Source organism: Hippopotamus amphibius, chromosome 11, assembly GCF_030028045.1.
Source record: "Hippopotamus amphibius kiboko isolate mHipAmp2 chromosome 11, mHipAmp2.hap2, whole genome shotgun sequence".
Classification (NCBI taxonomy): domain Eukaryota; kingdom Metazoa; phylum Chordata; class Mammalia; order Artiodactyla; family Hippopotamidae; genus Hippopotamus; species Hippopotamus amphibius.
The window spans coordinates 26,754,973-26,764,752 of NC_080196.1; the positions used below are offsets into that span (position 1 = coordinate 26,754,973).

At 46.0% G+C, this 9,780-nt stretch overlaps 1 protein-coding gene across 1 annotated transcript; it reads left to right on the plus strand.

Annotated features, from left to right (window-relative positions):
• The first annotated feature begins 247 nt into the window (after positions 1 to 247).
• On the plus strand, positions 248 to 8,283 carry LOC130831761 (glutathione S-transferase A2-like). Its single transcript, XM_057700140.1, has 7 exons — positions 248 to 323; positions 416 to 529; positions 2,904 to 2,955; positions 3,820 to 3,952; positions 5,896 to 6,037; positions 7,173 to 7,304; positions 8,161 to 8,283. Exons 2-7 carry the CDS (start codon positions 443 to 445, stop codon positions 8,281 to 8,283), a joined length of 669 nt encoding a protein of 222 aa, XP_057556123.1. The 5' UTR covers positions 248 to 323; positions 416 to 442.
• Positions 8,284 to 9,780: the final 1,497 nt, after the last annotated feature.

Here is a 9,780-nt window from a genome sequence, read left to right on the forward strand (position 1 = left end):
GAGATAATAAATATTTCATGCGACTGACTGTTGTGAGGACTAAAGATATAATGCATCCAAGGTGTTAGTGTTGCGTCAGGCCCATTAGGTTTTCAGTAAATGCTAGTTCTCTAGTCCCTCCCCTCCCTAATACCCACCCATGCATCCTTACCACAGACTCACCTCTTAGGCTGCCAAGACAATCAGATTTTACCCGGTGGAGACTGGAGAATGGTTTGGTGCAATTTCTGACAGTTAGCTATTGGGGGTGGGAATGTGGGCCAAGGAAGACATTCCAGGGACTCTTCCAACTCTGCCCCGAGGGAGGCAGATACTTCAGCATTGTTGGTGCTGTTCAGCCATATATCATACAGTGCAGTTTGCTTCTGTGGTTCTATGCTTTGTTCATTCATTCACTCATTCATTCTTTCCTTAGGTTTAGAGAAGCCAGGAGACTGCCATCATGGCGGGGAAGCCCACTCTTCACTACTTCAATGGACGGGGCAGGATGGAGAGCATCCGGTGGCTCCTGGCTGCCGCTGGAGTGGAGGTAGGTCCTGAGTTCTTTTCTTCTCCAGTTGGATCTAAATTGATTGTATCAAACTACTTTTCTCACATAAGCTAGGAGATTTTCTTATTAAATGACCCTTTAAGAATTTGCATTCAAAAAGTCTGTTAGGTGTTAAGAGATTAACAGATTTGTTATTAAAATTTCTTCTTATCAAAGAGAATAAACAACTGAAATAAATTTAAGAAACTAATCACAGTGAGTGGGCCTTATTTGGATTTTTTTTTTTTTTTGTCTGCGTGGCTTGCGGGATCTTAGTTCCTTGACCAGGGATCGAACCTCAGTCACAAGGCAGTAGAAGCCCATGTCTTAACCACTGGACCAAAAGAAAATTCCCTGGAGTTTGACTTTTAAAGCCATAAAATATTATTCATGACATTCATGCAACAATTACAAATGTGAGTATTGAATATCAATTGATAAGTAATCATTGTTAATGTGTCAGGTGTTTTAATATATTATGGTTAGTTTAAAAATAGTTCTTATGCTTTAGAAATACACACTGAAGTATTTTAAAATGACATGATATCTGGGATTTGTTTTATTTATAACGAGGGAGATGGAGGTGGGCGTATAGATGACTCTTGGTTGGGTTGAGCTGATAATTACTCAGGCTGGTTGATGGGTACAGGGAGGATCATTGTAATTTGCTGTTTATTTTGTGCATGCCACTAATTTCCATGAAAAAAAGACAAAAATATAAATATTAGAAAATAAATGTAATTACAGTTAAAACATAAACGAAGAATACGGTGAGGGGTGGATGGTAACACGTGACCTGTAGATTTAACGCACTCACTCAGCAGTGAATTGGTTGGGCACGTTGAAGTGCCAGGTTCCCTGCCAGGTCCTGGAGATACAGGGATGAACAAGACAGACACAGTCCCTGCCCTCAGGCATCTTACACTCTAGTGAGGGTACAGACAAGTAAGTGGGTAATTAAAAGAAGGGGAGGAACACCTAGGAGGACACCCAAGCATTTACAGTGTTAAAATGCCATATTCCCAGCAGCAAACTTGTAGGTTTTTGTGGGACTCTGCTGAGTGCTGCCCTCTAGAGGTGTCACTGAGAAAAGCACCTCCCAGCCCAGGTCAGGAGGACCAGCAACTCTGTGAGGGTTTCCTAGGGAGAGAATCATTGACAGACTCCAGAGATCGGGTCCCCCAGGGAAGAGCAAGCAGCAAAGGAGGGTCTCAGGTGAGGTGTTGTCCTGCAAAGGGAACCTCTGGTGTGCTCCCTGAGCCTCCTAACAGCGTGTTTACCTAAGCCCCGGGATTACGCTTTCTCGATTGCTTCATGAGTACACAGGACATTAGCCTTGTCCATTCTCAAGTTCATGAAGAGACAATACACACAAAATTCAAACAGTGCCAGGCTAGGTTGTTTAATTTCTGCAAATCAACAACCTACAGTTTTCACTGTGGTCCAGCTTTGGGGTCCAAGGATGTGTTCAGATCCCCTGGGGAGGATGAGTTCAGCACAGGAGGCTGAAGTAGGGGGAGAGGCTGAGAGCATCCCAGGCCTCCCTTGTGCAGCCCAGCCTGACTGAGGAGGGTGTGGGGCAAGGCTTACCAGAGGCCATTGGTCAGGACTTCTGGGTTCTCTGGGCTCAGAGGCTGATCCTCACAACCCGACCCATCTCCATCAGCCTCACAAACTACATCACACCAGCGAGTCCCATCCCACCTCGGCCACCGTCCCACAGTGACCACCAACCATCCTTTATGTTGTCTTGACCTGGACACTTTATACATTGTTGCCCACACACCTCACTGTCTGTATAGTCTGATCCTATGAGATCAGGTAGGTCCACAATAAACTGTTCCACTGAGCATGTTCGAAACCCCCCATTCTCAAACTTTTCACTATTAAGCCTCCTTTTTAAAATATTAAATTCAACAGAGGGAGGGAATATACAGCAGAGGCCCCTGATGGCAGCATCTTGGGGGTCACTGGCCTCATGAGTACCACATGCTGTGGGATACCCAATACCCTATCCTCACCTCACAGGGAGGGAGAGGCTTTCCAGAGATATTAGAACTCCATAACTAGAACTTCCCAGCATTCCCTCCAGGGATATTCCCCTCCCAAATCATTACCTAATCACTGACAGAGGTGGAGACACGGTGGAGGTGAATTGAACCTGCAAAATGAGCCATTACGTGCTGCAACCCATGCTTTTATCTCAGTGGCTCTAATCTAAACTTCCAAATGGCCATGATCACTGTCCTCTGTGCACCCTGCCAAACTCAGAAATCTTCCCTTCTCTATAGTCTGCACCACACAGGGGTCATTCGAGTTCAGTTATGCTGTGGAATCAAATAACAAGAACTCATTGACTGTTTCTGCTTTCCAGTTTGAAGAGAAATTGATAGAAACTCCAGAATACGTGGATAAGTTAAAAAATGGTAAGACCAAGAAACTATATTCTTCTGATGGGAGGATCTAGTAGAAGTCGTAAGTTGAGGTTTGAACCCCAGCAATGCCATGTGTGTGCATGGTAGGAGCGAGGTCAGTGGAGAGGGAGAAACATGGTTTAAACATGGTTAAACCCTTTATGGGTAGGGCTCCTTGAGCAGGTGTTGCAGCTCACTCAGGACTAGGAAGGGCTGGGACTCTGAGTATTAGCTAAACAACCAGCAAATACGGGTGCCCTGTGAACACCCTCTCTGTGGTCTCCCTGCCTTTCTGCACCATGAGTGACTGTATCAGTTCAGATGCTACACAGCCCTCCCACCCAAGGACAGGAAAACACATTCATTAAAGAAGGGGAGAAACAGGTCCAGCAGTTGCTGTGAGCCCTTTTCTTTGGAGCGTTTGACAATGTATAATAATACCCCAGCAATATTGCAGACTTGGTGAGCAGGGAAAGGCACCCAGATGGAAAACTCCAAAACCTGCCTTACATATTCCTAGACTCACTTTGTAACTTCCCCTTTAAATGGAAGCTGGTTGGCAGAACTGTTGCAGCATCTTCCAACTTTTGTTTTTAAATATCCATGAAAACAAATCAACACAATGTAAGGGAATGCCCATGTATCTGAATGGGAAATAAAAAGATAAATGAAATAATAGGATGAAAAGTAAAAGTCAGGTTGATAGGGAAAAGGAGGACTATAGGAAGCTAAAAACTAAATATCATCCTGCTTACACGTACCAGGTCATTTTAGTGTTTCAGTTTATATTTTCAGTCATTTTAACAAATATTTTTGCATCCTCAAAGGGTGTAATTCATCAAATATTTCACTCTATTTCTTTTCTTCTTTCAAAAGATGGGAGTTTGATGTTCCAGCAAGTGCGTATGGTTGAAGTTGACGGGATGAAGCTGGTGCAGAGCAGAGCCATTCTCAACTACCTTGCCACAAACTATGACCTCTATGGGAAATCCATGAAGGAGAGAGTGCTGTACGGTATTTTTTCTGTTCTTTCGTCACCAATTAATAGGAACAATGTAGGTCCCTCCTTGATGGAGCAGGACCATGGCAGGGCATAATGACCAGCAGCACCATAAGCCTTACAGGGCATAACCGAGTCCAGGACAGCAAAGACCTATGAGGATGAGGGAGGAGTAAACTTGGAGTGGAATTGAGTGCTTATGTAAGTGGATGCGGAAGATGGATCTAGCACAGTGACAAGGTTTCCAAACACTGATGCACTATGAAGCCAAAAGGATGGTAGAACCATGACTTCAGGGGCTGAGGCCCTTTTGAGCTGGACACCCTCCAACAGCTAGAGACAAGGGACAAAGCATCTGAGTGTCTAGAGGGGAAGGCCCAGGAAGGGAAGGATCTAAAGGAGTTGATTCTTAAGGTCCAGAAAGTATAGGAATGACGACCAGGGGCCTAATTTATTAGCCCTTTCTATGGGCTGAACCCTTGACAAGAGTTAGCAGAGGTTGAGCCCAAGATGGTAGGCTTATATCAAACATTTTGCTATGGATTTAATCAACCAGATTTATCAATGCAACCATATCTCGGGAGGGAGGGGTGTTCTCCTCTCTGTGGTGATGGGACCACATGATTGAAATTAAAATCGTATAGGGAACTACAGCAGTTACTCCAAAAGTTAAACATAGAATTACCAGATGAGTTGGCAATGCCTCAATGTAAATTAAAAAGAAACCACACTCAAAAAAAATAATAAAAATAAATGGATAAACCACACTAAAATTTGTACACGTACGATCATAGCAGCGTTGTTCATAATATTCAATAATTGGAATCAACACAAATGTCTGCTAACTGATGACTGAAGGAACAAAAGGTGGTACATCCACACAGTGGAATGTAATGTGGCCACGAGAAGAATGGAGTCCTGATCCACCCTACCACATGGCTGAACCATGTAAACATTCTCTTACGTGAAAGGAAGCAGATACAAATGACACATGTTGTATGCTTCCATTTGTCTGGCAGGTGCAGAACATTCGTGTCCATAAAACAGGAAGGAATTTAATGATTTCCAGAAGCTGGAGGGAGGGATGAATATTGAATGCCTGAGAAAACAGTCAACATCTCTCTTGGGAGTGATGAAAATATTTTGGAACAGAGTATGATGATGGTACAGAATTCTGTGACTTTACCAAAAAATCACACAATTTGACACCTGGAAAGGGTGACATTATGGCATATTAATTCTATTTCAAAAAGATTTTTATTTAAAAACACTCTTGTAGGAAACCATGCTTGGAAGAAAAACAACAAAATTACCTGCAATATGCCCTGCAGGAACCGTATGAAGAAATGCACTATTTCAGGGGATGTTTTGGGTGGAGTCTTGAAAAATGCAAACAAGGTCAGAGTTGGGCAACAATATGTGAGAGGGTTGTGGAACCATTTTCTATGGGGAATAACTGGAGGAAGTGCTAGTATTGGGCATCTAAATGGGCCTGGTGGTGTAACAGGATGGGACAGGGAGAGAGATGTGACTGGGGCCATGGTGCTTGGACTCTCCCTGGACATGACGGAAGTGGTACCAATGCATCACACTAACTGTGCACAGAACACATCACAGCAGAGATGGCAAACCCTACGTGTGGTCTCAGTGGTTACCTGCAGTGACTCCACCTGATTCTCTCTTGTCTGTTCCTCTGCATGGGTCCCTGATGTGCTCTGTCCCCATGCGTGGTCGTGTGAGTAACAAAAATATTAGACATATGTCGACTCAATGGCTTGTTCTAGAATGAAATGTTAAAATTAATAACAATCATAGCTGTATGGCTGGCATAGAGAAATGTATCCAATGGAGGTGAATTACTTTGCCAACTCCTGATGACCCATTCTTATCCATTCTCAGCTGTAAAATCTAAGGCAGGAGACATTTGCCATTTTGGTCATTTTGTCTTTCAGGGTTGATATGTATTCAGAAGGTGTGGCAGATTTGGGTGAAATGATCATGCTTTTGCCAATGTGCCCACTGGATCAAAACGATGCCAAGATGGCCCAGATCAAAGAGAGGACAACAAACTGTTATCTTCCTGCATTTGAAAAAGTGAGTGGACTGTTCAACAGTTTTGGCACTGAGATGAGAAGAACAAGAAAAACAGTGCCTGGGATTGCTAGGACATCAACCTTCTCTTCTGTAGGCCTTTCTGAATATTAATGTAGCACCCTGAGTCTCAGGGCGTTTTATAAAAAATTGACTATGAGGAAGAACTGTACTAGCTTTTCTCAAGTTATAATTTTTCAGCAACATTTTGATTTACTCAGACCCAGCATGGAATTCTCAATTCAATGGAGTTTCATGGTTATAATTAGAGCTTGGGTTGTGGAAGCTCTGGGGGCTCTTGATCCAAGAGGAGCACAACGCCAGCAATATGTCAGAAAATATTCTGGTACCCTGTGTAGGGAGACATGAGACCAGCTGCCCTTCAGGAAATGTGGTAGTGTTTCGGGGATGGATGAAATGTATCTAAACAGAGGATGCTCAGTGGGGTGGGGAAAAAGAGGCAGAGGCAGAGCTGTTTAGGGAAAAATAACCTACAAATTCTGGTGACATGGCTCTGAGACTGCTGAAGAAAGTCATGTAAAATCAAGGAAATAGTGTTCCATCATGATACCTAGCATGTATCTCTTTGAAGATAACAGGAGAACATTTCAAGATCAAAACTATCTGAAATCATGTATAACAAAAATCATGAATCAAAAAAAATGATTGTAAGAGAGGAAATGAGGAGAGCAGACAAGCGATGTGAAGAAAAGCAGAGTTGGCCATAGTTTGCTCCAGGGATATAGGAGCCTGTTTTGAAGATGAAGTCACTATCTAAGTTGGGGAGAGAGAGAGAGAGAGAGAGAGAGAGAAATAAAAGGCCAAGTCATTAAGCTCATGGCTGCACACTTTAGGGTGTGGGCCAACAGAAACATGGTACAGATGGTGCGAAGCCCTTGGCCCCCTGGAAGAAACACGGAAGGCAACCACAGCCAGGAGGGAACAGGACAAGGAAATGGTAGTCTGGTTTCATTGAGGAGGGAACAGAAAGAACCAACCTGGCCAGCATTCACTGAGTCAGTGGGGAGCAGAAACTCATTGTGGGGAGGAGGGGGACATGGGGCTGGGGAGACAGGGGAGGAGCAGGTGCCCAGCCTGCCTGGGCCTGTGTTCCTGATCTGACCCCTCCACTCACCAGGTGTTGAAGGGCCACGGACAAGACTACCTTGTGGGCAACAAGCTGAGCAGGGCTGACATCCAGCTGGTGGAACTTCTCTACTATGTGGAAGAGCTGGACCCCAGCCTTTTGGCCAACTTCCCTCTGCTGAAGGTGAGCTCTCCCACCGCCTTCGGGGGACCACCCACACCTCCCACCTCGGAATCTGCTCTCTGGACCCTGGGATGTGATGCGAGGGTCCCCCACACTGTCCAGGCCTCACTGTCCCCAGGTCTCCACACGTCACTCCAAGGCCCTGGTCTGGGGCATGGGAAGAATCTGGTCACGCCAAGGACAGTGGAGGTGGACGCTGCCCCAAACAGAATGACCTGCCTTCTATAAGGAGGGAGACCCAGGACTGGGCATCTCCCAACTGCTGTTCCATTTCAGTCTCTGTCCTCATTTCCTCTTTGCCTCCCTCTGTCCCAGCTGTGTCCTCCTCTTTCTCTGCCTGAGTCTGTCTGAGTGAGTCTCCCACCATCTCATTTCCTCCCCTCAGCTCCTGTTCCTTCTCTCACATGTTGGTTTCTCTCTGCCCGACTCTCCCTCTCTGAGGGCAGATTGGTTCTGACTGGCCTCATCGTTTACCTTTCATGTTTTCTGTCTTCAGTTCTAGCGCAATTCCCCTATAACTTCCTGTCTTATATCTTGGAGCCTTTATCTGTGTTGTGGTGTGAGACACATTACTCTTCCTCATACTGCATGAGAAGGTGCATCAGCAGGATTTACGTGTAGGAGGAAGATCAGGAAGACTTGAGCTAAATGGAGTCTTAATCTAAGACATCTCTGGGGAAAACGCTGCTGCACTGTTATCTTCCAGTCTCACTGGGAGTCTGTGTCCAGCCTCATCCTGGTGCTGATGGAGGGGCCTCAGCTGGCCCTTGTCTAGGAGGGTCTTGGAGTCCCTGACCTTGCTCATGACGGGGCTGGTCTTTGTCTTCACTCTGAGCTGTGCTCTTGTGCATTGCAGGCCCTGAAAACCAGAGTCAGCAGTCTCCCTGCCGTGAAGAAGTTTCTGCAGCCTGGCAGCCAGAGGAAGCCTCCCATGGATGAGAAACGTTTACAAGACGCCAGAAAGGTTTGCAAGTTTTAATAAAGCAGGCAGGGCTGCCCAGGAACAAACTTCTGAAATTTTCCAACAATGAAGTTTTTACCTAAATACAGATCCTGGGTGAGATTAACAAACTATTCCAAGGTTTTAGTAGTCATTAAATAAAAAGCTCCCATGAGCCAGTTTACTTACAATGTATTCTTTTTCATTATGATCAAAAGAAAATCAGATTTTTCACTCTCCTAACCTGTCTCTGTTTTGGAATTAAAAATTGTTAGAACAGGAAACAGGTTATATAGTCCCCTTACATTTTCCAGGGTTATCATATAACATCTGTCACATAGTCTATCAAAGAGAAGAATGTAAAAGTTCATATCTGACATTCTTCGGTTTTCCCAGAAAAGAGCTACCTTTCTGGGCCATGGCAGAAAGACGTTTTCTTTATTTCTTTGAGAGACATTTTCCTTTTGGCAATAAAAATGTTTTCCTTATGCATTTTTGAACAACTGTTATGTCTACTCTGGACTCTCTAGGGTTCTGGGAGGTGGGGAAACAATAAGAAAGAACCCAAGGGACCCAAGCTCTGTGCTCGGGGGACCCTGTCCTGGCCGCCTGGTCGTCACAGCTCTGCTGCACAAGGCTCGGTGGGGCCTCAGCCGCAGTTCACGCGACGTCCCCCAGGCCTGGGCTCCACAACACAGGTCACATGTGTGAATTTAATATGAATGAACATACATGACGTCATTTCCCCAGGCCTCGCACAGAGCCAGAAAGCCTGGATTAGGAGTGATTCTGGCTTTAGTCACATGCGGGGCCTGCAGTGAATGCCCCCCAGGAAATCTGGCCTTTGGAGTATGGGGTTCCTTCCTCCTGGAGTGGGCACTCCCCCAGGTGATGGGGCGGGGCTGGAGCGGACAGACACACGGGCTCCCTGACTGCAGCTTCACTGCTCTGTTCTCTACTGACATCAAAGCTATTTCCCTGAAATGCAAACCTGAGGATCACGCCCTGCTGTCCCTCCTTCAGTGACTCCTGCTGCCTGCAGGGTGGCCTCCTCACGTCCATCCTCACCCCCCGAGCTCTAGCCCCATCACACACCGGGGCCTGGGGGGCCATCTCCTTCCGGCCTCAGCACCTTTGCTCCCTGCCTGGGCGGGTCGTCCCCTTGGCCGCACTAATCTCCTCGCCTTCGTGCTCCCTAGGGAGAGCTGGGGGCACCTCTGTGCCTCCCCCTGGAGCGAAAAAACCTCCAATAACCCTGAAGACCACTGGCCTCCCCCCAGTCTGTGAGTTCCTTTGTGGTCCCAGCCCTGCTGTTTCCTCAGGACTGAACCATGAGCGGTCATACCACCGTGTACAGCTCCACACACACCTCGTGCCCCACGAGTGCAGGTCTGGGCTGTGGGAATTCATCACAATCTCCAACGCTCTCATCTGCCTGACAGCTGTATTCATTCATCCAAGTCTTCAAGACATACGTATTCCTATCACTCCAATGATAGCATCGGGTCCTATTGCAAATAAACCACTCCCCAAAAA